At 53.5% G+C, this 27,611-nt stretch overlaps 1 protein-coding gene across 1 annotated transcript; it reads right to left on the reverse strand.

Moving 5' to 3' along the window:
- PPM1F (protein phosphatase, Mg2+/Mn2+ dependent 1F) lies at positions 1-27,611 on the reverse strand. The gene is made up of 8 exons (XM_063086207.1): positions 27,561-27,611; positions 20,913-21,183; positions 15,638-15,771; positions 10,912-11,114; positions 10,067-10,255; positions 7,999-8,142; positions 3,104-3,197; positions 1-2,217 (listed from the first exon to the last, which is right to left on the reverse strand). The coding sequence occupies exons 2-8, from the start codon at positions 21,116-21,118 to the stop codon at positions 1,832-1,834; spliced, it is 1,356 nt and encodes a 451-aa protein (XP_062942277.1). The 5' UTR covers positions 21,119-21,183; positions 27,561-27,611; the 3' UTR covers positions 1-1,831.

The raw sequence follows: 27,611 nt of genomic DNA on the forward strand, positions 1-27,611 counted from the left end.
CAGTCTTTCCCCTCTCCCTACCAAAGCCTTGGCTAAGCCACCCACACCCTTCTTGGACCTGCTGGCCTTTGCCTGGAGTAGCGCTTCCCACTGCTTGGTCCTTCCCCAGGGAGGCTGCTCCTGAGTCCCTCCTGAGTCCCCCTTCCTCACACCCGGCACCCCTGCCCTCTGCCTGGCACTCTTGCCAAGCCATGCCACTTTTGACCCTACATAAGCTATGTGAGCTCCCTGAGGCACCCAAGCATGGCTGCTCGTGAGCCTCGCCATCCCAGGGTGCACTAAGGAATGTGGAGACTGCTCAATTACGGGTCAGAGCAAGGCAGGGGAGGCCGTGAGCCATGGGGCCAGAAGAGGGGCTGTGGCCTGTGCCATCAGACACCCAGCAGCATCCCTGCTGCCTCCAGACAAAGCCAGAGACCCACAGGCTGCCTCTGGTCTTGCTAGAGCCTCTTAATCAAGCATCTTTCCCAATAAAACCAATTTGATTATCAGTACAAAAGACATTCGAGAATGTTCCAGTCAAACAGAAGCAAGGTTCCTCTGCCTGGGATCTAGCCAGAGTGGCAGGGCCAAGGGGGTGAGTGAGGCTGACGGGGCCCAGCCACCCCAGATGCCTGGAGCCCTTCTGTCTGAGCCCCACCACTGCCACTTGGCAGCCACGGCTCCTGCCACTTATCTCAGGGATGCTCCTGGGGGCACACAGCATCACAAAGAGGCAGGAAGAATCCTTCCAGAAAGATTTGTAGTCAAAGGCATGCCTCCCCAGCAAAACATCCTGCTTTTGTAAAAACTTCAACATGCCTACCAGAATCCATTGCAGGCCCAGCAGTTCTAGTCTTGTTTAAAGTTGTTTAAGGCACTTGAGTGGTTTATTAATACCACCTGGAAAAGTTTCTGTTTCCATCCTGATTTGAGGGAAAAAAATTCAGTAATACTGCAAAAAAAGTCCCCCCCTCCAAAAAAAACGGTTAAAAAAAAAAAGTAAATACGTAAGTTTTCTAAGGAATAAAATAAATGCTAAGCTCTGCTTAAATTACATGACACAACGGGTCATCTTGGCACTCTTAAATTAAAGATAAAACTTGAAATACTGCTTCTGAATTAGACTTTCCCCTGGAAAAAGAACCCCAAACATACGCACAAAAGACACATGTGTGTCACAGGTTTGGAGCTTCACCTCCCCAGGGTGTTTGAGGGAAGAGAGAGGGCTTGGAAGGCTCTGGTGGGCCCAACCATGTCACAGGCTGCCACTGCAGACCAGACCCCTGGTGCTCCCTCTCTTTCCAACTGGGTTGCTCTCTCCTCTTTGGCAAGCTGGCATGGCCAACCAGGATCTGCTGGGCTCATCTATCAGTATGAACCCTCCATGGCTATGGCCACGGCCACAGTGAGGAGTGATGAGAAACCTGGGCAAGACACCTGCCTGCTGAGCGTGACTCCAGGACGTGCCTGAAAACATATGTGACTCCTGGGTCTGCCTGAGGGTCCCACACGCTGCTACATGTGCACACCTGGTGTCTTTGGTCTGGCTGCCACCAGGAGCTGTGGCCTCTGGTCCCACCCCTGCCCCAGTGGGAGCTGGAAGCAGGAGCCGGTCCATTTCCTGGGACATCTCTTTGGTGAGCTCTTTTCTCCAGACTTCTTCTGAGATCCGCTTGCTGCCTCATGCAGCTCTTCAGTCTTTAGGGCACACCACTAGTGGCTCAGGGGTGCTGGGGAGAAGCACTGTGTGGGTGGCACCCCTGCCCATGGCTGCCTGTTGGGTCCTAAGGCCTTCGAGGGGGAGAATCACAAGGGCAGAAAGAAGGGAGTAGGGGGAGGCCTGGACCACCTAGCTTCTCTGTGCAGTATTGGTCTCGGGCTCTGAGAGGCCAGAGGGCAAGTCCTGGCTTCTCATGTCTGCCTGAGAGTCCCTTGCCCCCTGAACCCTGACCTCTAGCAGCTCTTGGGGGTCCCTGAGGAAGACCACCATGACTGTGATATTGTCATGGGAGCCCCGTTCCCGGGCCGCAGCTACCAACTCCTCAGCGACATGAAGTCCACTGCCCGGATGCGGATGCCTAACTAGGTGGCTCTGGACGAGTCCAATGACCTCTTGGTGGGGGATGACGTCAAAGAAGCCATCACAGGCCAGCAGCAGGTAGTCCTCAGAGCCCGCCAGCTCCCGGGAGGCTGTGTCTGCCTCCCCAGACACGTAGGGCTTCTGGAAGATGTCCCCTGGGCACAGAGAGAAGAGTCTTGTGTCAGAAGCTCCGTGGACAGAGACCAGCCTGTTCTCAAGGGGTCTGTTGCTCCCTTAAGCGAAACTGTTCAATGCTTCCCACTCTGCTTGGAATGGAACCCAAGCCCCTGACCATGGTCTGTGACTGCCACCCCAGCCTTCATATGGAGAGGGCTCTTTTCTGACTCTCGCCTGTCCACACCTGCGTCCCTGTCCCAGTGTATCCAGAGATACGATGGTAGAAGCTGCATGAAGGAGGGCTGTAGGAAAGGAACCGCATTTGCCAAGAAAGACAGAACAGTTCAGGAGGGTGGGAGGGACAGACGCCCGATCCCAGGGGGGCAGCTGGGGAGGAGTGACTTTGAATTAGGAGAAGGGTGCAGGTGCCCTCACCAAGCCTCTAGGCTGAGACCCGGCAGTGACATGACACTGAGAAAATGGGACGGGGGAGAGGAGAAACTTTTTTTCCCAAAAGCAAAAAAAAGAATCTTCCACACAAATGGGATAAAGGGAAGGAGATAAACTTCATTTACAGATATTTAAAACTTTTCTTCTAGTACGTGTAGTAGCTAGCCAATGGTTTCCTACTAGATTTTGGGGGGGATGTCGTACAATGAAGAGATAATAATATGTAACTTCAACTGCAGTGATTTGTGTGAGATGAAAGTTTCTTAGGTGCTGCCAGTTGCAGTCTCTAAATCGGCCTTGTTCCCTTCACAGCCTGACTGATGACATGACCCTGGTACGTTTCAAACAATATTTGGCACACGGCACTGCTGCCCCAAACCACCGGTGAGCCGTGGGCCACAGTCCACAGGCCTCGGCTTTCAAGTGGCCGCCCTACGCACTGCACCCCCATGTCAGCCTCCACACTCCCCTCACCGATAGCTCTGGAGACGGCCAGGGTCCCGTTGACTCTCCAGCAGTCCATGTGAGACACAAAGCCACCCAGTGCTTCGATGCGTGCCCTCTCGTCCTGCAGGGAGACAGCCAGAATTGGGGGCTGGGTGAGCTGACGGGGCAGGTGCCCCAACACCGCTGCCCAAACAGAGGCAGAGCTGGTTTCTCAAATGACGTTTGTTTGAAGCCACAGAACTTGAACAAAGTCGGGAGGTCCAGAGATACCCCCAAATTAGGCATTATTAAAAATAGTGAGAAATTATAAATGACCTAAATGTCCTTCAGTTGCAGGAATGGCTCATAAGGGGTAATGCAAACATAAACGGACCACCCAAGGCCACTGAGTGATGCCTACGTCCCTGAGCTGCATCTTGGGGTTGGGGAGGTGCTCACAGGGCAGCAGAGAGACGCAAGCCGTGGACTTGGATGATCGATCTCTGACCCTCCTTATCTTTAACTCAGGGATGCTGTCCTTACCTCGAAAGTTGCAGGGACAAGGAGATGAAGCATTGATATGTGCAGCTACATGGCAGGGCTTGGGAAGCCTGAGCCAGCCCCTGAATGGTGGCCGGTGTCTGCTTGGTTCTTATCCTTCTCCTCAACCTGGCCTCACCCTAGGCACTGAATCTGCTCACCAGAGAACCAGCGTGTTTCAGGCCTAATTTCCCTCCAGAGGACAGAAGCTCAGCCCAGCCACAAGTCCCTCTGAAAACCTCTGGTCCTATCAGTTCCTGAAGGAGAGGCTTCCCAGCTGTGAGCCCAAAACGGGTAACAACCGCGTCTGCCCACGTCTACTCAGGGAGGGAGGACGTCCTTTATCCCTATTTTACTTGTGGGGTAAACCTCCTGACCCCACAGGACACAGGGGCCTGGCACCAGCTGGGTGTGGGAACCCTGATGCCCCAGGGGATGCTGTCCACTGGACAGATGGGGATGTCAGCCCAGTCCCCTCTCCTGTGTAGATGCAGGAGGCCTGAGAGACAAGGCCCTAAGGACTGGGCCTCCTTGTGTGGTTCCGCCACTGAGGGCTTCACAGTGGGAACAACAGGGGAGTGGGTTTGCAGGAGCCCAAACCCTCCCAAGTGCCTGCTGCTATGGGCCTGCATGATGACTGGACAGGTGCCTGGTGGGCTGGGCGTCCCTGTTGCTAGAAGCAGCTACCTGTTCTAGCTAAGCTAGGGAATTCTTAAACTGTGAAGAAGACAGGACTAGGGGACTTTGAAGGCTCCCTCTGGATCTGAGATCCCCCTCTCCCTGTGGTCTGAGCAGGGCCAGAGAAAAGCGAGGAGGACCAGGAAGGAGAGGGGAGGCAGAGGAAGCCAAGCAGAGGGCAGGAGAGAAGGCGGGGGAGGTACAGGTGGACAAACACACACTATACGTGTACACACACACACACACACACACACACACACACACACACACACACACACACACACACAGGAGAGAAGGCAGGGGAGGTACAGGTGGACAAACACACACTATACGTGTACACACACACACACACACACACACACACACACACACACACACACACACACACACACACACACACACAGGAGAGAAGGCAGGGGAGGTACAGGTGGACAAACACACACTATACGTGTACACACACACACACACACACACACACACACACACACACACACACACACACACACACACACACACACACACACACACACACACAGCAAGGAACTGCGAATGGGAGCAGCCCCCACAGCCTTGGAGGCTTCCCCTTGGGAGGGGCTGTGAGCAGCTTCACCCCCAGCCTACCCCTGTATCCCTGTGGGAAGGCACAATCAAGAATGGAGAATCGTGAGCCTTTCTCTGCTTTCATCTCCTACACATTCCAGCCCCCACAAACCCACAACAGGCAGGGGTGACTGTGGGTGAATGGTGAGCCACTCCTTGGGGGCCCCCTCAAGGTGGGGTGCACAGCCCACACCCAGCCACTTTTGCCCTCAGGGAGGGGCAATGCCAAGGTAACTGAACCTACTCCTACATCCCCCATTGGGATGGTGTCTCCCCAAGGAGACCATGCAGCCAGGCGGCTCAGGCTTTCTGAGCTGCAGAACATTCCTCCCTGAAACCCCCCACTCCCCTATGAGAGATGGCTGTGGGGATGGGGCTGAGCTGGAGGGTGAAGGGTGCTTGGGCCATAGTACCCCCCTGCAACCTGTGACCCCAGCCCCGATGGCCACGCAGTTTGGAAACCACTAGCTGGGTCTCCTGTGCTGGATGGGCCAACCTGGTCTGCACAGGCTGCCCGGGCTCCAGGACTCAAGAGGCTGGTGCTGAAGCAGATCCGCCTTGCTGAACTGACACTTCTAACCCTGATCCTGCGCCCTGGGTTCTCCTTCTCTCAAGAGGCTCCACCTCCGTCTGTGCCAGTCTCGGCAGCCTTACCCAACCCACATGCTGTCCTGGCCAGGCTCAGTTTGGTCGAGGACTAGGTTCCATTAACAGCCATTCCCTGCCCCCCACAGAACGTGGGGCTCTGCTCAGCAAGGTCCCAGCAGCATGGCTGACAACACTGCCATCCTTTGGATGCCCAATGCACTCCCCTTTTTGATATCTCCTTTCCCAAATCTGGACTCTTTCCTCTGCCTCTCCTGAGGCCACCTTACTAGGTGGGTCTTTGCCATAGCTTGCCTGCTGTGTTTTGTGACTGTGGATGACTCTTACTGCTCTCTTGGATTCACACTTTTGGGACCCAGCCCTCAACTTGCCTTCCAGTGGTCTGATCATTTCAGAAGCTTCTAGTGATTCTTTGTGGAGTTCCTCCCGGCCCATGGCAGCCCTAGCCCCTCCCTCTGCCGGAGCAGCAGGTTGGTGTCTTCTCCCTGTTCCCCTATGAGTCTCTCACTGCTGATTCTGGTTAACCTACTCCTGCCTCCCTGGCCTTCAAGACTGGGCTCCGTGTCTTGTTTCCATTCACCCCTCTGCTGCATTGTCCCCAGCACTTTGCCCGCATCCTGCACTCTCACCTGCCGCGCCTCTCTCCCCTGCTAAACTGAGAGCTACCGGGACATGGGAAGTGGGTCTTGGGTTATTATCTTGCTGCCTCAGCAAAGTATTCTGTACAGAGTAGGTGTTAAATGTTTGCAGGCCTGAAATGAATCCAGTGGCAGGAGGACCCTGCTCAGACAGCTGCAGAACAAGGTGGGGCTCAGGCTCCTGGGAAAAGCCCCCACTGGGGTTCAGAGCAAGTGTTGGATGCTGAGCCTGCAGGGGTGTAGGCTGAGGGTGGGAGTGGGTCCAGTACCCTGTGCAGAAGTTTGCATCTAGTCCTAACCTGGCGACATTCCACCTCACTGCATATCTTGGGGAGGAGAACCCACGAGGGGTCAGGTGCAATCCCCCCACAGGGGCAGTGGAGTGGCAGAGACCACCTGCCACTTTGGCAGTGTGTTCTGGGCAAGTGGCTGAACCTCTCTGAGCCTCAGTTCTCTCCTCTGGACAATGGAAACAGCACATGTAGGAGACTTAGGTCAGACTGTGAGCTGTGGTGAGGCCGAGGAACACTGTCATTCCTGACTATTCTGATGATCAATGCCTGGTAGTCTCTGCTATGCTCTCCTAATTTAGAAGCCACAAAAGGAAAGACTGCTTGACTCAGCTACAGAAAAACCAAAACTTCTAAATGGCAAAAGCCTGTAAACAAAGACAAGAGAAATGACAAAAAGGGAGACACATTTGCAAAACCACAGAAAAGGAGCCAACCTCCCTACTGTGCATCACATATATATGGCAAGAAAAACAAATTGGCAAGAAAAATGGGCAAAGGGTGGGAACAGAGAGCTCACAGGAAAGACAATACGAATGAACGTAAACTTTGAGAAGATGCTCAAACTCACGTTGCAACAAAAAAAGCAAACTAAACCACTGCCGAGACATCCTTTTTACCTCTCAGATGGGCAGAATTCCCCAGGTCAGCAGGATTGGGGGAAATGGACCCTCTGGGATGTGCTGCCAGAGCACAGCCTACCACAGCCAAGGAGGGCAGTCTGGCAAATCTACCAGGACTCTATGTTCACCTGCTTCGACTTGGCGAGGAATGTGTTCTACAGATATACTTGACCCTGAACAACCTAATGTACGAAGTCATGTACTGCTGCATTGTCTCTAGCACTGAAAGACTGAAAAGATCTCAGCGTCCACCAACAAGGGACTGGATGATGGATGGAATACCACGCAGCCCCGAGAAAGGACGGGAGCTCCTTACGTGTGACAGCGACTAGCCCACTGGGCACACGGTTAGGTGAGAAAAGCTACTGCCAAGCAGCAGGTGGGAAAAGTGGGGTTTGGGGGGCATGCAGGCATTCCTCAATATCAGAATGCTTGCTATCCAACCTCAGGAGACAGACAGACTGGATGCTTTTGTGAGATATGGTCTGAGAAGAAATGTCATCCTCACGTCCAGGTGAGGATCCTTAGGCTTGGACAGGTGAGTGTGACCTCAAAGTCCCAGGGTCCCAGTATAGCCTCTGCCCAATGAAGCCCCAAGCCTGGTCCCTGCCAGCCCTGGCACAGAGTCACCTCCTTGCCCACAGCCTGTGGTCAGCCGCCCCTTGCCCACGTACATGACATGACTCTGCACTGGGTCAAGTTGATCCCACTTCCTGGGCTGCTTTTGGGGGTCAAGGGCCCAGCTGTCTCCTGAAACTCTGGGTTCCATGTCACTGTGACCCACAGAGCTCTCAGGATGGGCTCACTTGGGACCCCCTGGCAGCTCAAGGAGGGTCAGGAATTTTCAGGGCTCTGTGTACACCCTAATATACTCCAGCACTACCCAGCCCAGGCCACCTGACATGCTGCTTCCCCATGAGGTCCCCAGACTGTCCCCCACATGGGCTTGGATGGAGGGAGCTCCTTACCTGTCGCTCAGGTTTGTGTGGCTCCATCAGCTTCACTACCTGTCCCTGCTGCACCAAGATGACTTGAGAGTCTCCAAGCCAGGCGACATGCAGGGTTGTTCCTGTGATGAGCACACACACGCCTGTGGTGCCGCTCTGCAGCCGCTGCAGGGAGAGAGGGCCCATGTGGGTGAGGTGGGGCCAAGGGCCCGCCCTGCGGGTAATGCTGGTCCAGACTGACCAACTGTTGGAAAAGCACTCAGCAAGAAGGAGACTGAAGTGCTGAGCCATGCAATGGCAGGAGGAATCTCATAAGGATTACATGGCGTGAAAGGACAGCATGTCCTGTAGGACCCCGTTCATGTCAAATTCTGGAAAATGCAAATTTGTCTGTAGTGTCAGAATGCAGATGAGTGGTTGTCTGGGGAAGGGCGGGAGAGGGGAAGAAAAACAAAGGGCAGGATGAAGATTTTGTGATGAACACGTCTGTTATTGTGGTGAGGTTTCACATGTGGATATATAAGCCAAAACTTGTCAAATTGTATAGGTACTCCTCTGTTTACTATGGTGTTACGTCCCAATAAACCAAATGTAAGCTGGAGATATTGTAAGTGGAAAATGCACCGAATACACCTAACCTACTGAACATCATAACTTAGCCTAGCCTACCTTAAACATGCTCAGAGCACTTACATTAGCCTAGAGGTGGGCAAAATCACCCAACACAAAGCCTGTTTTATACTAAAGTGGCAAATATCTCTTTAAAGAAAATAATTAACTAAACTAAACACCCGCTTCAGAGAATCCTTTTCCTATTATGAGAGGCAGCCTTGAGCTCAGAGGCCTCTTTCACTTCCTGGGGTGACAGTGGCCAGGAGGGGAGGCATGTCAGCTCTCTGCTTGGTTCCTCCTTACAGTTTTAGATACTGTATGGTTTTCTCTGCTGAGATGCCAAGTCTGGCTCTGCTGATTTCCATTTGGGTCTGTGCTCAGAGCGTGTGATGACAGCATACCTCTCCCCTGGTGTCTCCAAACTAAGGCAGGTCTTTTAAGCAATCTGAGCCTAAGTTTCCCAATGTCTAAAATGGGCACAAAACTAGTAGCCACATGTTGGGGCTGCCAGGAGGAACCAGTGGAACCCTGCAGGGAAGGTTCAGTGAGGACAGGTTCACAGAGGAGGGCCTTGTGCATTTGCATTCTTTCTACTTTCAGAAATAAACGCCTCATCCCTACCCATGGCTGTAATCCCAAGGAAAGAATGTTCCCAGTGGACACAAGCAGCTTTCCAAGACCCTGCCCCGAAGAGCAAGATGAGGTGGGGCAGTGTATTAATCATGTTTTTCCTCTTCTGTATTTTATGATGCTTTGACTTGGGGCCTTGTGGATCCTGGAGAGACTGCCCCTTCTAGGGGAGCAAATCTCTAGAGGTAGCAAACGCCTGCCCTGCAAGGGTACCTTTCATGTGCAAGCCAGCCATCCCAGGCCCGTGCCCCCAAACACCTCCTTCCTTGCCCAGTGTTTCCCCTGATCTGGATGGCCCTGGTGACCAAGTGCTGGACAGCTGGGGATGGCCCTGTAGCTCAGAGTCCACTGAGATTATTCAAATTGTCTGATCCGAAGCTTGCTGGGACTTGCCTGCCCTGCCTCGCCCATGCCTTACTGTGGAGGCCACAGACAAGCTCTGGCCACACCTCCCTCTTGCCATCTGCCTCCTGACCAACACTAGAGTACAGGGATCAAACCCTAGACCTTGGTGTTATCAGCACTGTGCTCTAATCAGCTGAGCTAACTGGCCAGCCCTATTCCTGGGTACATTTTAAAGCATGCTGGCCTTTACTGCACAGCCTGCAGGTCTGTGTTGCTGGGGGCCCAGCATGCTGGATCAGGGGCAAGTTTTATGTTGCTTCCACTCAAATGAAAAACAATCTCCCCTTACTGTAAGAATGAAATGACATGATTGCCAGCAGTGTTTAGTGAGGACCTTCTGGCACCACCAACTGCTTTGGTTTCTTTCCCTCTGCAGGGGCCAGGACTCCTCGATGATACTGGCCCCCCACACTGCACTTGAGGCCCAGCTGCTGGTTCTCACCTCTCGCTTGGCTTTCTGGAGAAACATCTCATCGGTGCGATGGAAGGCTTCTTTGAGGGCTCCGGCAGGGTCCGTGGGCAGCTCTGGCTGGCGGGCAGTGTTGGCGTGCATGTGGACAGCAGCATACCTTGCAGCATCCACCCCTCCGTGACCGTCAAACACAGCAAAGTAGGCACGATCCACAGGGTCCTGGAGGGGAATGCAGTTGGAGTCACAGACTTGCTGGCCTGGTCCCTGACAGAGGCTGGGACTCCTGGCCAGCTGCTCTCATCTGGGAAGGAGAGAGTGGAGCCCAGGCACTGACTGGGGTAGGCTCAGCAGGGGTCAGCATGGCCTCCACCATCAGACAGGCCAACCTGGCTCAAGCACTTATGAGCTGGGAGATGTGGAAAAGGACAACTCTTGGGAGCCTCAGTTTCACCATCTGTAGGGAATTACTGCAAGAGTAAGAAGAGGTACAATGCACCAGCCCCTCCTGGGGCTGCACATGAAGCAGGGCCCCATCATCATGAGTCTGGGGGGTCAACGTGGCACTGGGGCTTCCCTTTAGAACAGACTCACACTGTGGTCTTTCTTCCGTCACTTGCTGGGAGGTGAGATGACTGGTGGCCTGGCCCAAAGGTGCCGGGACAATGAATTGGGCCTCTCAGATCCCCCTGGGAAGTGCTTTGACAGCCACCAGCACTTCAGCCTTTAGACAGCAGCTGCTAAATCTCTTTCCTGCCTGGGCTGTGGCTGGCAGTTCTTCTTAGCAACAGGGTGGTCCCCCACCCCTGCTCCACCCCTCCTCAGCTGTCCTGATGCGGGAAGCCGCCCGCCCTGGGCCCTGTTGGTGGAGCACTCACAGACAAGCCGAAGAGCTGGTTGAAGGCAGGAAGGGATACGTGCCGGTCCTCCATCTTGCGGCGAGTGTTCCGAATGGCGTGGATAGAAACCAGCCACTGCCGCTGTGGGACCCGAGCAGTCACTGGCACCTGCTTCTGCCACTGGCTGCACACTTCCCAGAGCTGGTTAAAGCAGCTCCGTGCCAGGCCTTGGGCATCCAACACTGGTGGGCAGTATGGAAGAATTGTTAGGCAAGTCCCAACCAAGCCTCCACTGGCCTTTCCTGTCCCCCTTTTGTGCTGTCCCTTGAAGCTCTCCAGATAGCCCCCACCATGATCCTGCTCAGGTCCCAGCTGCCAGTCACCTCCCAGGGCATTCTGAGCAGACCAACCCAATCGATGATGCATGAGAGCCAGTCCTCAGTATTTAGAAATGTCTGGCTTGGCAATATGTCCCAAGAAGTCTCCCATCCCATGATGGAGCAACTCCACGCATGGAAACCCTCCCTGAGGAAAAAATCGGAAATGAGAAAATAATTTAAGGACAAAGTATAGAATCATTTATAATTCCCTGTTAATTAGAAACAGTATATGTCCAATGACAAAGGAATGGCAAGTAAATTGTGGTCTATTCTCTTGATGAAGAATTAAGCTGCTATTAAAAACGACTTTCACAACTAAAAACACAACTACCATACGAGCCAGCAATTACACTCCTGGGCACTTTTCCCAGAAAAATGACTATGTTCACACGAGAACTTGGTGCACGAATGTTCACAGCAGCTTTATTTGTAATAGCCACAATTTAGAATCAGCCTAGATGTCCTTCCACATGTGAATGATTAAACAAACTGCAGACTATCCATACCTTGGAACACCACCTAGCAATAAAAAAGAATGAACTACTGATATATGAAATAACCTAGGTTAGTCTCCAGGGAATTATGCTGAGTGAAAACAGCCAATCCCCAAAAGTTACATATTGTATATTCCATGTATATGCATTCTTGAAATGACAAAATTATAGAAATGGAGCATAGTAGTTGCCAGTGGTTACAGACTGGGGTGTGAGGGGGTGGTGGTGGGAGTGTTAGGGTGGCGATAAAAGGGTAACATTTAGGATCCTTGTGGTGATGAAACTGTTCTGTATTTTGACTATGCTAAGATTCTCACTGGGATATTTTATTATAATTTTGTAAGATGTTATCACTGGGGGAAACTGGGTGAAGTATACGTGCAATCTCTGCATTATTTCTTACAACTGCATGTGCAGCTATGATTATGTAAAAACAAAAAGTTTAATTAAAAACTGAAGGGTAGGGCTGGCCAGTTAGCTCACTTGGTTAGAGTGTGGTGCTGGTAACACCAAGGTTGAGGGTTCAGATCCCCGTACTGGCCGGCTGCCAAAAAACGCCTGAAAACAAAAAAACCCCCAAACAAACAAAACTAAAGAGTAAAACAAAATCTAAAATGTTCATGTCATAATAATATTAAATGGAAAAGGAGGGTAGAAAATTACATATACAGTTTAATCACAACTACATGAGAAACCACTTGGACCTAGGGAAGAAAAGGCAGGAAGTGCACGTAACTAAAACGTCAGTAGTGAGTGTCTGCAGGTGGTGGTTCTATGAGCCCACCATGTATTCCTTAAGTACACTTTTTTTTAATACTCTCCCAATTTTCCATTATAAGTGTTAGCCCCATATGATGACTTTAAAATACGTCCATAAATTCTTTGATGTTCTCCTTTCTGGAGGCGGAGCTCAAGTCCCTCCCCATTAATGTGGGACTTAGTGAGCTGGCTGCTTCTAAAACTGCGTTGTGATAAGAGACACTACTGGTTCCACCTTGTGTTTGTTCTGTTCTCTCTCTCTCTCTCTCGTCACTCCATTTAGAGCAAAGCCAGCTGTCCTGCTATGAGGACGATTGAGCATCCCCATCGAGAGCCCACATGAGAAGGATCTGTGGCTCCTGCTGACAGCCATGTGACTGAGCCATCTTGGAAGGGGACCCTCCAGTGAGGCCAGCATCCATATGAGCACAACCTCATGAGAGACTCTGGGCCAGAACCACCTAGCTAAGCTGCTCCCAAATTCTAGACCCATGGAAATTGTGGGAGAATGTGTGTGGTTTTAAGCCACTAAATCTTGGGTCAATTTATTATGTAGCAACAAATTATATACCCTAATAACACTCATTTTAAAGGGAAAAAGACCCAAATCCTACCTAAGCCTAGTTTCTAAAGAAAAGGTCAGCAAGGAACAGATCCAAAGGAGACTTCCAGGGCCCCTCCTGGCACTCCTGGTAGTCCAGGTACGTGTGGCAGGTGTAGGTGAGTCAGGACCTGGGGGGCGGTGGGGGAAGGGGGCTCAAGGTCAAAGAACCAAAAAGGGGGCAGAATTTGAGCCTTGTAGGCCACACCCAAATGACATCGGGAATTGAGAGAAGAGCTCCAGCCCAAAGGTGGTGGCCATGGAAGAAAAGGAGAATGGGCCAAGGCGAGGGGAGGCCACATAGGAAGAACCATGAGCCTGGGGGAATCCAGGCATCAAGGCAGGGGTGGGGTCTCTAGTGGTGGAGGCAGCTGCTACACCCAGGGGCCCATTCAATTGTTTGGCAAGAACTGGGGGACTGGCAGGCCAGGCTGAAACTCTGTGGGTGCAGGCTTGAAGACTGCTGTGGAAGGGCCCAACTCTGGAAAGGTGGCTCCACATGCATCCTGTCCAACGGATCCAGTGGGGGACCCTCATTCAGCCAGTCCTCATGGCACTGCCTCCCAGCCCTCCTCGTCCTCTCTCCTGTAGCCAGTTGTGCTCAGAAAACCATTCCAAAAGACACAGGCTCCTCCTGACTCTCTGGAAGCTGCTGGCTCGGAGCACTTAGGCCTGAAGCACGCAGAGAGCCACCCAGGCCGCTTACTCTCGCCTCAGGTCCTGCTGCTGCTATTTACATCAGCATGTTTAGACTTGAGTTTCCGCTCAAGCAAAGGGCAAGTGCAGATGAGGACGATAAACCACGGCACTGACGCCTGGCCCACGCACTCCTGATGCCAAGGGCTGCAGCCCTGGAGCCCTTAGGAATTGCTCCTGAAGTTCTGTTCTGATGATGACCACTCAGGAGGGGCTGGCTGGTAGCCACATAGAGGTTTCAGTCACATCCCTGCCCTGATGCAATTTTGCAAGAATGGCTTGGAGATGACACATTTTACTACGTTCCACTCCCATGACAGGGAGCACATGATTGAGGCCACTAGCCCGGGCCATGGGACCGGCTCTCCGGGGACAGGGAGAGCAGAGGCAGGCTGTGATTTTCCCTGGCTGTGCCCCTCCCTCTTTCACAGGCCTGCAGGGGCCTCAGGTGCAGGGCTGGGCTGGTGCCACCGCGGCAGTTCTCCTTCCCACCAGCAGGTGTCGCTGTCTCCTGCCTGGCCGGGCAGAGAACGTAGATCAGGCTAGGCTAGACTCGGCTGGGCTGGGCTGGGCTGGGCTGGGCTGGGCTGGGCTGGGCTGGGTGGGGTAGGAGGTGGGGTGGGGTGGGAGTTGGGGAGTGTTCCCTTTGTGGAGCCGAGGAGCAGCAGCTGCCACCAGCCGGAAGCCCGCTAGCTTTGCAGAGAACAATGGCTTCTTGTCACTGTGGACAGCTGTCTCCCAGGCGGGAACATGAGGCCGTGCTCCGATGGAATGCAGGCAGGGAGCCAGGGAGAGGGCAGGGGACCCGAACAAGCAGGAGAACTGCCTGGCACATACTGAGGCTAGAGGCTTTGTGCTTTTTCTTCTCCCTTTCTCCCACCTTGCTCCTCAGGCAGGTGCTAATGCTGAGTTTAAAGTAACACAGTCAAAAAGAAAATGGCAAAGGAAGGGAAAATCCACCGGGAGGCCTACTGCCCGGATGGCCTGTCCAGAGGTGAATCTCGGGCAGGAGGGGCAACCCAGTAACGAGCCTCGCCCCTCGTGTCACCCCCTGCAGACTGTGACTTACTCCCTGAATCGTTTGTGGTCCAACACGAACCAAGACTTTGGTGAAATGCAGTGAAAAGGAATTACTAGGAAAATTAAAGAAAGTCACGCTAAATAAGAGCCCTGATTTTTTATGATTAGAATCTCTGTCAAAGGCTCTGTGGGCCTCTCCATGCTCTCTCTTCGTTTCTGGGTTCCTCTGGCTGTGCTGCGCCAACAGCTGCCCCAGAAGCAGGCTGCCAGACCAGCCTCCATTTGCTGAGTGTCTCCACCCAATGGTCCTGACTCGGGTCAGTGGAGGCAAGGGGCCCGAGCTCTGGTGTTTTCTACCATCTGACCATGATGCTGCCTCCGGGAACCCAGTGATGGGTCATGCTGCTGACTCTGAGCTCACTTGAGGTCACATTAGCTGAGGGAGAGAATAGCAAGTGTGTTTGAACTTGGTTGTGAGTTAGCACCCTGGTTTTCTCATGTGTAAAATGGGATAAGCACTGTGTATTTCCTGGGCATTTCTGTAACTTAAGTGAGACAGGACACAGGAAGGTGCTTGGGACCCAGCAGACACCCCATCTCGTTGGCTGACTCTGTGCTGTCCACCACACTCCACCATGCTGACTGTGTGCCGCTGGGTCACACTTTCTCTGCATCTCTATCCTGCCACCCTGTCATGAGCAAGCACCCTGGAACCCACCTCTCTGCGGCCCCCATTAACATGCTCCCCACAATGTCACCCTCTGTCTGTCACCTGCTAAGCAGCCTGGGGCCACATGAGAGGAAGGAGAACTCACGGGTCACAGGGGCCTTCTCTTCGTCTTCGTCCTCCTCCTGCTCGGGCAACTTCCTGAATTCAGAAAGGTCTGCCTGTAGCAACTGGGAAACGGCCTCATGGGCAAGAGATGCAGCAAGTGGTGGCAAAGCATTCCTAGGGACGAGGGATGAGAAGTGAAGCTGGGCCAGCTCCCGAGCAGGAGCTCATGCGCAGCATCCCCACCCTGACTGTCAGCCCCAACATTCTGGACAGACCTCGGCTCCCTGCTCCACTGTGGCAGGCCCTTTTAGAGGCAGCAAAGATAGGGTGGCTTGCACCCAGCTGTGAGGTCATGACAAGTAGTGTGACTCTCTCCCCAGGCAGTTAGATGGGACGGTCACACAACATGCAAAGGCAGACACGCGACACGTGCTGGGGCTGCTGGGGTGGGTGTGTCACAGAGATGTACAAGCTGTGTCCTTGGCCTCAGTGGCCCGGCAAACTGCCTGACGTCCAAGCTGACGACAGCTCCTAGTCCATGTGCCCAGAAGGGGAAGAGGAGTCACCAATGCAGCTTGGGGCCCCTGGGGGGTGGGGAGTGTTATGGATTGAACCGTGCCCCCCAAATTCAAATGCTGAAGCCCTAACCCCCAGTACCTCAGAACGGGACCTTATTTGGGAATAAGATCACTGCAGATAGAATTAGTTAAGATGAGGTTATATTGGAATAGGGATGAGACCACAAGTCAAGGAAGGCCAAAGATTGCCTACAAAACACAGTAAAGAACAGCCCTGCTGTGGGCCACTTTGATTTCAGACTTCTAGTCTCCAGAAATGTGAGACAAAGAATTTCTGTGGATTACGCTGCCAGGTCTGTGGTGCTTTGGTACAGCCACTCCAAGAAATGATACAGAGAGCGTGGAACCCATGGGCTGCATTTTGCAGGAGAGGGAGAGGCTGTGTGCAGCCCCGAGGATCCCTGGGCTGAGGTGAGGGGAGCAGAGGGTGGGCCGAGCTCTGTGGCAAAAGGGAGCCACTGACATTGGCCTGCGCTGAAGAGGGACACAGCACGATCAGATTGGGCTGTTAGCCGTCTTTGACTCTGGTGTGGACAGTGATAGGTAAATGCCGGCAGGGAGTTGGTAACAACCGTCCAGAGTGGGGAGGCCAAGGCCCAAGCTGGGCAGAGCTGTGGATGGCACGGGACAGAGTACAGTGACATCATCAGGGGTGGCTGATCAGGGGCTGGGGTGGAAGGAGGAGCAGGGAAAGCATCAAAGTTTCTGTTCTTAGCATCTGGGGGGATGGTGGCATAATTAATTCACCAAAGAGGTCTGGGGGGCTGCAGGAACATGGTCTGGGCAGGAGATGGAGCTGTGGGATGCTGGGGCCTGCAGGAGTTCGCCCACCTGGGATCAGCTGGAGAAGTGGGAATGACCCCAAGGGTGGCCTACCGAGGGTCACGGAGGAACAATTCTGAGATGTGACACTTGGTCAACTGCTTTGAATGTCACAGAACAGGACTGAGGAGTTGAGTGGACATGAGTGGGTGGACAGGGAGATCACTACAGGCTGGAAGGAAATGTAGCCTCGAATCAGGGGTCTCTGGCAGGTGGGCAGTGAAGAAGAGAGACAAGCGGCAGACAGAGGGAAGAGTCTTGGGGATGGAGAGACTGAAGCCATCTGTGGCTGAGGAGGAGGGCAATGGATGGGGCTGCCCGAAATTCTGTGACACATACACCTTTCCACGTCCGCCCCCACCCCTCCACAAGGGCTCCACACTCTGGGGACTGGCTCAAACACATCCGCAGGAAGCCCTCCCTAGCTCTCCCAAGCAGAAGGGCTCACTCCGCCTGGTGACCCTGCAGCCTCTAGGATGCATCCTGACCCCTGGAATCTGCCTCCCACCCAGCAGCAGCCCCTGGAAGCTGCACGACATCCATTCACCCTCTGTGCCTGTCTTTGAGGGAGGGAGGCACACTTGGAGGCAGCTGGCCAATTCTCTGCTGGGCTGACACTCTTGGTTTTAACCGGAGGGTGAGGACCTTCCAACAGCCTGAGCTGACAGGTCATGTCCCATGGGGGCTGGGCACCTGATTCCTAAGACTGATAGTTGTAGGAATCTACAAGGATGAATTCCTGACTTTCTAAAATGAGAGGGTGACTCAGGGGAGAAGAAAACAACCAGTCAAGACATGAGAAATGAGTTCCTCTGCCGTTCAGGGGTTTCCTGCCAGCCGCTGGGTTTTCCTTTTCCGCAGCAAGGGAGAAGGGACGCCTGTTTCCCTTGGATCCGGTGAGGTCAGGCTTCGGCTTCCTGCCCACCCCCACTGCTGCTGCTGGGGGCAGGGAAGCAGCTTCCGGCTATGGGGGCCCAGACAATGCCTGGCCATGGCCACCAGCATCCCCTTCCTGGACACTGCTCCTGCCTCATCTAAGGGTCCCGCCCATGGACATGCCCTGGAGGCCCTCAGTCCTGAGTCCCTGCACCATGAAAGTCAACCTGATTCTGGTGTCTGCATGGTGGGCTCCTCCCATGGTCACAAGATGCCTCAGGGAACGGGCTGAGGTGGGACGAGGCACAGGCATCTGAGAAACGCTGCTCCTGCCCACCACATAAATACTTGCAGGGTAAGGTGTGCACTGCTTGGGTAACCAAAAATGTGACACAAAACCGCTAACAAAAGGGGAAGATAGGACATAAAATTAAGCCACCCTGAACTGGGTAATCTGATTTCTGGATGGTCTCAGAAAGGATGCCATTTAAATCTGAAAAAGAGCTCACAGATCAATATACTTGGAGCCCATTATACCCAAGAGCCCAAACTCGGGCTGTGGGGACGGTGAGCTGTGCGTGACCATGTGTGCGCACACACGTGTGTGAGCACTTGTGGATGGTTGGACACGGCGTAGACAATATTTGAGGTTCAGACCCCAAGTGATGACTACACCTATGGACATCCATGTCTACATATGAAGGAAAATGCTAAAAAAGAAGAGAAATAATTTAAAATAAATCCATTAAGATGGCTAGAATAAAGACCTTAAAATACTACACTTTATTATACATTTTAAGGTGTGTTAAGGTGGACTCATTGGGGGTCTAAGGAGCTCCTTGCGGACAGCTAGCTATGCCATCCCCTCCAGCCTCAGGCCCCAGGGGCGCTTTGGTCCCTCACCACTCTCCCTGCCACGTCCCCCCCACCCTCACTCATTACTAACCCCTAAAATCCACGTCAAACGAGTCCTGGGCCTCCCTTACTGTACCTAGAATCCACTTGCCCCTGAGGCCCTGTGCCCCTGCAGACTCCTGGGACTGACCCAACTTTGGCTCAGACCCCTCCCTAGGCAGGACTCCTGCTGCTCCTGCCCTCCCCACACCTCATGAGGGCTCACTCCACTGCCCCTCCAGGCTCCAGCTGCTGAGGCTCGTCCCTCTTCTGCACCTGTGCCCCCACTCAGAAGACCAGTGAACCCTGGGTTTTGTCATCTCCTGGGATGGCATCTCTGCCTGATCCTCAGCTCAGGCTGTATCTCCTCCTCACGCTGGGGCAGAGGTGTGAAAATCTTCCTGGGTCTGGCTTTCCTTCCTGCCACCCCTGATACCCCAGGCCAGTGACAGCCCCTTGTCATCTCCACGGAAGGCCCAGTGGCTGCTGGAGTACACTGAGAACTCCTTGGACTTCCTTGCTCTCTACTGAGTGCCACAGGGTCCCTCTCCTCTGGGAAGGCTGAACTCCAGGGCCCTGCCCTCGCCTTTCCCACATCTAGCACCCCTGCTGTGGCCCGTTCTGTTCCACCCTGGGGACAATTCACTTATGCCACCTGTCTCCAAAATATTTGCTCAAAACAAGCCAACAACACCCTTTGCAAATGTCACACTCCCATGGAACATGGTCACCAGGCATTTCCTGAACTCTGTGGTCTGTGGGGAATACTGGGGTGGACGTGGCCCCAAACACATATGTGCCACGTGGCTGACACACTTAGTGACATCTGATTCCATGCTGCAAGGGGCAAGCGTGTGTCACTGACTCTGCTGGGGCCTCGGGGTCATGGTCCATGCAGGAACAAAGTGGATCTGCTGTAACAGGGCAAAGGAAGCATGTGCTTAGGGGATATTGAGATGGTAGCCGCCGAGGCTAAAGGCTCTGTTGGGGGAAAGCCATGGCCCAGGGCATGTCCTGGCTTTAGGGGATTTGCAGAGGACCCATGGGTGATGCTGGTACCAGGGACCATGGGCACATCCCCTCAGGGAGAATGAGGTTCACAAGGATGCTGTGTGACCTGCTGGCCCTATCACCTCCATGAGCCACTCCTTGTGGCATACAGAGCAGCCTGACTCCAAGAGCCTGCCGCTGCCTGAGCAGAGAGGGACAGAGAAGACACCTGTCCTTCATTGTCTTTCATGGGATAAATACTTCCAGAATGAATGAATAAATGAAGTGGGGGGAGGACCACGAGGCCCAGGCCGAGGTCCTCTGAAGAAGGGACCTCTGAGGTCAGCCTAGGAGGCTGGCGTGCTGTCTGCTCACAGACACATTCTGTCTTCCTCAAGATCAGCTAAGCTGGTTGTGCCAGCTCTCTGTGCCTCAGTATCCTCACCTGTGAAATGGGACAACACCAGCTACCTCTTGATCCTTGGCCAGGGGGAACACGTGGCCCTGCCCTAACTGCAAGGCGTTGTATGTCTCTTAATCCACTGATGTCTGCCTCCTCCACGGGACAGAAATAGGACCTACTGCTTAGCACCTGTTATGTGTTAAATTATGTCTCCCACAAAGACAATGAGGTCCTAATCCCCAGTGGCTCAGAACATGACCTTATTTGTAATTAGAGCCTTTGTAAAAATTATCTGTTAGGTTAAGATGAGGTCATATTACAGTGGGGTGGCCTCTGATCAAATATGACTTGTGTCCTTACAAGAAGAGGAGAAGCGACACAGACAGGGAGAGAGGCCGTGAAGACGCGAGCGCACAGGGAGAGCGCCACAGGCCACGGAGGGTGCATTTGGAGGGAGGAAACTACAAGCTGAGGAACACTAAGAAGTTGATGCCAGATGCTAAGAGAAAGGCCTGCAGCAGGTTCTCCCCTATGACCTTCGAGAGAGTGAGGCCCTGCTGACACTTCAATCTTGAACTTCTGGCCTCCAGAACTGTGAGGGAACAAAGTTCTGGTGCTTCAAGCTGCCCAGTCTGTGGCACTTTGTTACAGCAGCCACAGGAGGCAGGACAGTGTCATCACAGGGATGCAGGTTAGGTCTGTGGCAGACATGCTGCACCCCCTGCTCTCCCTCCGAGGGTACACAGACCTACCTGCTGCCAAGGAAGCCCATCACCAGCTCGGCCAGCTCGCCTTCCACCTCCTCCTGGCTGAGCACTGTCCCTGGGGCCTTCCAGGGCAAAGGGCTCTGTGGGCTCAGAGGGGCTGGAAAGTCATGGAGGAGTGCATCTAGGAAGCCCAGGGTCTCCTCGGTGCCACAGGCCATCTGGCTGCTTTTCTGTGGGCCTCCAGAGGCCATGCCCGGAGCATCCCGGGGGGCCTGCAGCTGGCCTGGGGTGAGAAGGTCTCCAGTCAGTCTTCACTCTGGGGAGAGACGTCAGAGTCAGAATGTCCTGGAGTGACAGGTGCCCTGCAGTGTGCAATGCAGGTGTCCTGCTCTCTCTTGTCCTGCAAGCATCGTGCAGCAGGCACCACACTACACCCTGGGCCTCATGTAATGGAGCAACAACTGCAGCTGATGTCCTCACGTGGGTGTGAGTGGGGACATGGGTGCCCAAAGATGAGGCCATGTGGACATCTCAAAGGAGAAGTGACGGAGAAGGAAGATATATTCCTGGGACAGGGTGGCTAGTACAGCCAGAGGCGGGCAGGAGAGGGAGGCGGGGGCCAGGCCATGGAAGCAGGAGAAGCAGATGAACTGGACCCTGGGACCCTGGTGATGCCATCTGGTCTTTGATCCTGGAAGTGGTGACCAGACAGGAGAAGGGCTACCTGCCTGGCCCACGGCGGTGGTTTTGGGGGTGCAGGGAGAAGGGTCCACAAGCAGAAGGGGCCGGTCCAGGGCTATTCTGGAGACAGACCAGAGTGGGAGCAGGAAGGGCTCCCCCCAGAGGCTGCCAGGCCACCCGAGGGGTAAGCAGAAGAGAAGCGGAGGGTTAACCTGGGACACATGTACGTGGTCAAACCTGTTAAATCCTCTCTAACAGGAGGAGCGAGTTGTGAGCTTATAAGGGCTCATGCCTCCTAAGCCCTGGCTGGGAGGTGCTGTGGACAGCACTGGCTCCTGCCTCCTGGGCTCTTCCTCCCACATCCTCAGGAAGGCAGAAGGCTGACTAGCTGCCAGGCCCTGTGCACTGCTCTCGACACCCCAGGAACAAACTAGGATGAGTCCCCATTTTACATATGAGAACACTGAGGCTTGGGGAGGGACAGCCCCTCACCTGAGGTCTCAGAATGGAAGGAGGGACTCCAGAGCCTGAGCTGGTGTGCCTGAGGGCCTCAGTTGTCCAGGACTCAGGCCTCTGGCCCCCTGCCTCCACCCCCAGGTGGCATCCAGCTCCTCTTCTGTCCTAGCTTAGATCCGCAAAGCAGTGGCCAGACTAATCCTCTCTGTGCTCACACCTGGCCTTTCTCCTTTCTCCCAGCCTGTGTGCCTCTTCCGGTTCCCTAGTCTGCCACCCCCATCAGACACCTCTATGGCTAAGCCAAACACCTGAGGGCCCACCCGTACAAGAGCCTCTCTCTCACAGCCCTCCAGACCCAAATAGCCCTAGAACATTAGAGCGTCTCTCTCGCTTCAGTCTTCCTTCAATCACCCTGAGAGATTTGACCCATTTGCAGTGCTGCAGCCCAGCCCTCTCCAGATGCTACTTCTTACCACACACACACCTGAGCACACCTGGGCACACCACCTACCTGCCAGCAGTGCTCAGCTCAACACAGGCCCTTCTCTCTCCCGTCCCCTTCTTCTTGGCCAGCGTCTGCTCCCTCTGAGCCATCCACCGCGGGTTTCATCTGAGACCCAGACTAGGAAGCTTTCTTTAGGAACAAGCCCACACATTTAACACCCGGGGAAATAAACAGGGTTCCTTTCTGGTGACAAATTGACGTGAGAGCCTGAGGAGCACCCCGAGTTCCAGGCAGGAGAAACTGGGAAGCAGTTTCATGGCCTATCCCTTCCCTGAAGCCTTCCAGGTTCTGATAGCTGAATGGAGAGGGCAGAACCACAGGGGAGAATCTTCCAGAATCATCAGTCTTAGAATATCCACAGACTGTGCCTCCAAACTTTGTCAAAAGGGCAGCTGTGGGCAGGGGTGTGAAGGTGAAAATAAGAGATGATGGGAGCCAGTGGCCCACCGAACACTGCCAGGGAGGGGTTGTCCTTATCAAGAGTCACTAACTTAGAACAAATCTTCCAGATGCATGAAGATAAAAAACACAAAAGGAGAAGTGGGGGAGGGTCCCAGCCAGCGCCAAGTTAAATGTCTGATCAGTGAAGGATTTGGAGCACAAAGGGTGAAGGGTGGTATATTTAAAAAACACAAAACCTCTCTCTTCTTTCAAAGACCAGATAGAAAGTTAATTTATTTTAAGTAGATACGTAAAAATAATATAGAAATAAGGGCACTCCATACCGGCCAGCCACCAAAAACAAAGGCACTTGCTATCGAAGTTTATGGGGATAGACTTAAATTCATCATTATCTTTCAAATTTACTCTCAAGTAGAAGTAGAACGTAGCCTGGGTCACAACAGGCAAACAGGTAAAAAGATACAGCATGTAAAACAAAGAAGAAATCAGCAGGAGAGCAGAAGGGACACTTACATTAGAATCACAAAGAGAAGATTCTGTGAAATGGAGAAATGAGAAGAGCTGGGGGCCTGGGTGCGGGGTGACAGGGAGGGTCAACAGAGGAGAAGGGAGGGCCTGCCAGCAGAGGTGCAGAGCAGGACAATTAAGCTGATGAGAAAACAAGGAGGTGGCATGCATTTCCCAGCAAGCTGGGATGCCCTTGAGCAGAAAAAGAGGCCAAGTCCCCTCCTCTGCCTGTGAACCGCTCCGGCCTCCTGGTGCTTATGGGAGAAAAATGTGAACAATGCAGCGCTGTCCCCAGTAACTGCCAGTGCCTGGAGCCTGGGGTCTGAGCCTGGGGTCTGGGAGACGCTACCCGCTCCCATGCAATTTGAAGTGACCTAGAGGCCATGAAATCTCAGCCATGCGAAACGTGCTCATGTAAATTTACGATTAGGATCAGAATGAAAGGACTGCCACTCACCCCCACAAATACACAGACAGCCTCAGCTGGAGAAACCCCGGCCCACAGGGTAAAGCCCCACATTCAAGTACAGAATTTAAGACCCTTCACTTTTGATTCCACTTGTTTGACTTTTTGGAATGCAGGTGCCTCCTGCCTGCCTCAGGGTGCTGCGTCCTGTGCCTGAAGTCCCTCCCTGCAGTCTGCCTGTTTCCCTGAGGCTAGAGGCCCTGCCTCTGTGCATTGCACCACTATAGACCCCTCCCCCCCACAGTGTGCCCCTGCTCATGGGGGGCTGTGGTTGGGTGCCTAGCCACATGCCTGTCCTCCATGTCCTGTCCCCACCACCCTTAGCCCAGGGCCCAGCATGGGCCTCCACCATGCACACTTGGTGGGGTGTGGGGGCCAGGCAGCACTCTGCCTGCATCTGCAGAGAGGATGGGCTGGCTTCCTCTCAGGGCTTGCGCCAGCTGCCCGCTTTCGCTACAAAGGCAGGGTGCACAGAGTCAATCTGCTTGCTGGGGACTAACCAGGCTCATTTCTGCATCGCCCTGCACAGGACGGGTAAGGAGAGGAACCAGGACACAGCCTTTCCTTCCCTGGAGCTCAGCTGGGATAAAGGACAAGAATAACTACCTTTCTTGTCCTTCCTTTTATCAATAAACTCTGGAATCTAATGTACGCCATACAGATGCAAACAAAACGATCCCTGCCCTCAGGAGCCCAGGACCTAGAGATAAAGGCATATATCCCGCAGTGAGGGAAGGAGAAATTCCTAACCCAAAGGGGTAACAGTGGCATCCCTGAGAGTGCCTGGAGGGACAGGGGATGGTGCCATGGCTCTGAGTTCTTGCGGGATCAACTGGAGCAGACATAGTCTCAGGAATAATGTGGCGGCTACCTGGTAAGCAGGAAAAGGGGGTGTGGAGAGTAGGCTGGGGCTGGGGCAGGCTTATCCTGACTGGGGCAGACGAGTGGAGGGCTCAGAGGGGGAGGGACACATGCATGAGTCTGCGCAAGTCACCGAGGGCCTGGGGTGGGTATGAGTGGGACATTGGGTTCCCAATGCCAGTGCTGTATATCTTGACCAGTCCGGCCAAATGGAACCATTGGCTGGTTCCTCCTGGCTCCCAGAACTGCACCTCTCTGCACTTCTCATCAGCTGGCAGCCGCAGTGGTGGGATTAACGGTGCTGCCAGCTAACACTTGCCAGGGGCCTTGGGGTGCTGTCACTGCTCCGAGCACTCTTCCTGTGTCACCTCTTTCAACCTCCCCAAAACCTTTTGTGTTATCCCCACTTTATAGGCACAGGCTGCAGCATAAAGGCTAAGGAACTTGCCCAGAATCCCTTGGTGGGGTTCACACTGGAGAACCTGGTCCCTAACAGCAACTGAAACCCCGGGAGGTCATTCTGAATCCTTTCTGTCCCTGGCCCACCCCTCATCAGTCACTGACCCCAGGATTTGGCTCTTTTGAGGCTCCTCCTTTCATTTCTGCACCCACGGCCCCTAGTACAACCCCTCACCTCCTGGGCCTGAACTAATTCTGCAGTCCCCCTGCACTTCCATTGTGCTCCAACATCTCTCTGATCCTTCAAGGCTCTGCTGAAATCTTCCCACCTTTGGGATCCAGGACACTGTCTTCCATGACTACGGCACTTTTGCTCATACCTGCCTCGTAAAGATTTTCTTTCTTTTTAACTTGAAATATTTATTTTCCTTTGGTTTACCGGTTTTGACTCAAGCTCAACCAACATTTACACAACTACATTTTTCTAGTTGGTACAGACAGAATACTTGAGTCTTGCTTAACCTCAGAACTTGGGTAATGAAAAAAATAGCAATCCTTAGAAAAGGAAACAGCGTCATCATTGTTACAAAAGTATCATATTCATTGCTAAATTTTTTTTGTACCAATGGAGAATCTTTTTTCTTTATTCATAAATAACCACTGGAAATGGCTTGGTGTAAATCCTTCCAGATCTTTCTCTACACATACGTAACTTTGGTAAATATATATATATATAATATAAAATGTTATCACTTTAACCATTTTTATATGTATAGTTCTGTGGCATTAAGCACTTTCACATTGTTGTGCAACCACTTTTCTTTTTACAGGCTTGGCTTTCTTGATAGATTATTAGGCTTCCTGTGGTCAGGGAGCCTACCCCTGGCCCTTTACACACAGCAGGTGGTAAGTGGGATGGCAGAGAAGAGTGACCAGGGGGTGGGTGGGCTGAAGCCTGGCACCTACAAAGAGGAACTAGTACACTCCTCAGAGCACAGTGGGTAGCAGAGACAGGTCTTACAGACAGGGTTAGCTTCAGGCAGTATCTCAAAGGAATTCTACAAATGAACTTGTGTGAAGGTCTACAGCTTTCAAAATGGTATTTGTTTTGTTTACCTCTCACAACTATGCTGATAAGCACATACTGTTAGGCACTGTTGTAGATAAAAAAAGTAGATTCCTGGGCCGGCCCGTGGCTCACTCGGGAGAGTGTGGTGCTGATAACACCAAGGCCATGGGTTCGGATCCTATATAGGGATGGCCGGTTGGCTCACTGGCTGAGCGTGGTGCTGACAACACCAAGGCAAGGGTTGAGATCCCCTTACCGGTTATCTTTTGGAAAAAAAAAAGTAGATTCCTGGAAAGTGAGCACCGTCTATGGTCACACAGGTGGGAAATGGCAAAGTGGGACTCAAAAAGGGTCTTCTGACGCCTGGTGTCTTTGCCACTTTCACTTGCAGGAGGAAAAGAGGGAAATTTGAATAGGATGGATATGGGCATAAAGGCCAGAAATTAGCTGGAGATGGCATCAGAGTGACGGCTGACCTTATATTCTATCCCATACAGTGGGAGTACAGCTTGGCCTGCAGAACTTGCCCCAGGGAATGTCATGAGGACATGTGTCAGAGTCCTGCAGGGTGGAGGGCTGTGGAGGAGTCCGCCACTGTCTACTGGGCCCCACTGTGTGCTAGGCCATATGCTAAAATCCCTACAGTCAGGTGCCATTTCTCCCTATTGCACAGAGTGGTTAAGAGGCATGCCTGAGGTTACACAGCTGCAGTGCTGGAGCCCAAAATCGCCGTGCCTGAGGCTCGGTCTCGCACACCTCCAAATAAAGCAGTTGCAGCCTAAGTACTTGCTTTTACTTACCTTAAATTCATTTGGGGGGTCATGGGGTAGGGGCACTCGGGTAGAGATGTGGCACCTCGAAGGTGCAAGGGCTGGTGGGATAGAGGGCAGGGAAGAAGGCTGCTCCTGGGGGGTGGGATGGGGTGGGGAGGGGCCAAATCCCGGAAAATGGGGGCGCATCATCCCTCACCACCCCATTCTGTCTACAGCCATTAGTCCCCACGTGGCCCTCGGCTCGGCCACACCCCCGCTGGTCCAAAGGACCCCCAGTTCTGAGCCCTGGGCTCCGCAGCCACCCCATCCCCCGCCCCGCCTCGCGTTCCTCGGGTACCCAGCTGCTGCCCCCTCTCTTCAGTCCCTCATTTCACCCCCGCACGCCTTGGGCACCCCCTTCTGAGCCTTGTCTTGGCCGCCTTGCCTCCCCAGCCCCCCTATTCCGCCCCTCCGGTTCCTCAGCCCCATTTCACCCCTGTGCGCCGTGGGCTCCTCCTGACCCTCACCCGAGCCCCGTCAGTATCCTAATCCCGCCCCTCGGGCTTCCTCACCCCCAGGTCCCCACGGGCCTCACCTGCAGCTCCGCTGCTCCGCGCCCAACGAGCTGCTCCTGGCCGGCCCCGCC

This window comes from Cynocephalus volans, chromosome 2 (genome assembly GCF_027409185.1).
Source record: "Cynocephalus volans isolate mCynVol1 chromosome 2, mCynVol1.pri, whole genome shotgun sequence".
NCBI lineage: Eukaryota > Metazoa > Chordata > Mammalia > Dermoptera > Cynocephalidae > Cynocephalus > Cynocephalus volans.

Bases quoted from the DNA above. Each gene is read 5' to 3' on its own strand.
- PPM1F (XM_063086207.1), bottom strand. From the start codon at position 21,118: ATGGCCTCTGGAGGCCCACAGAAAAGCAGCCAGATGGCCTGTGGCACC. The intron at 15,772-20,912 runs GTAGGTCTGTGT...CCTCGTCCCTAG, and splicing joins ATGGGCTTCCTTGGCAGCAG to GAATGCTTTGCCACCACTTG. The intron at 8,143-10,066 runs GTGAGAACCAGC...CTCTCCCTGCAG, and splicing joins TCCAGAAAGCCAAGCGAGAG to CGGCTGCAGAGCGGCACCAC.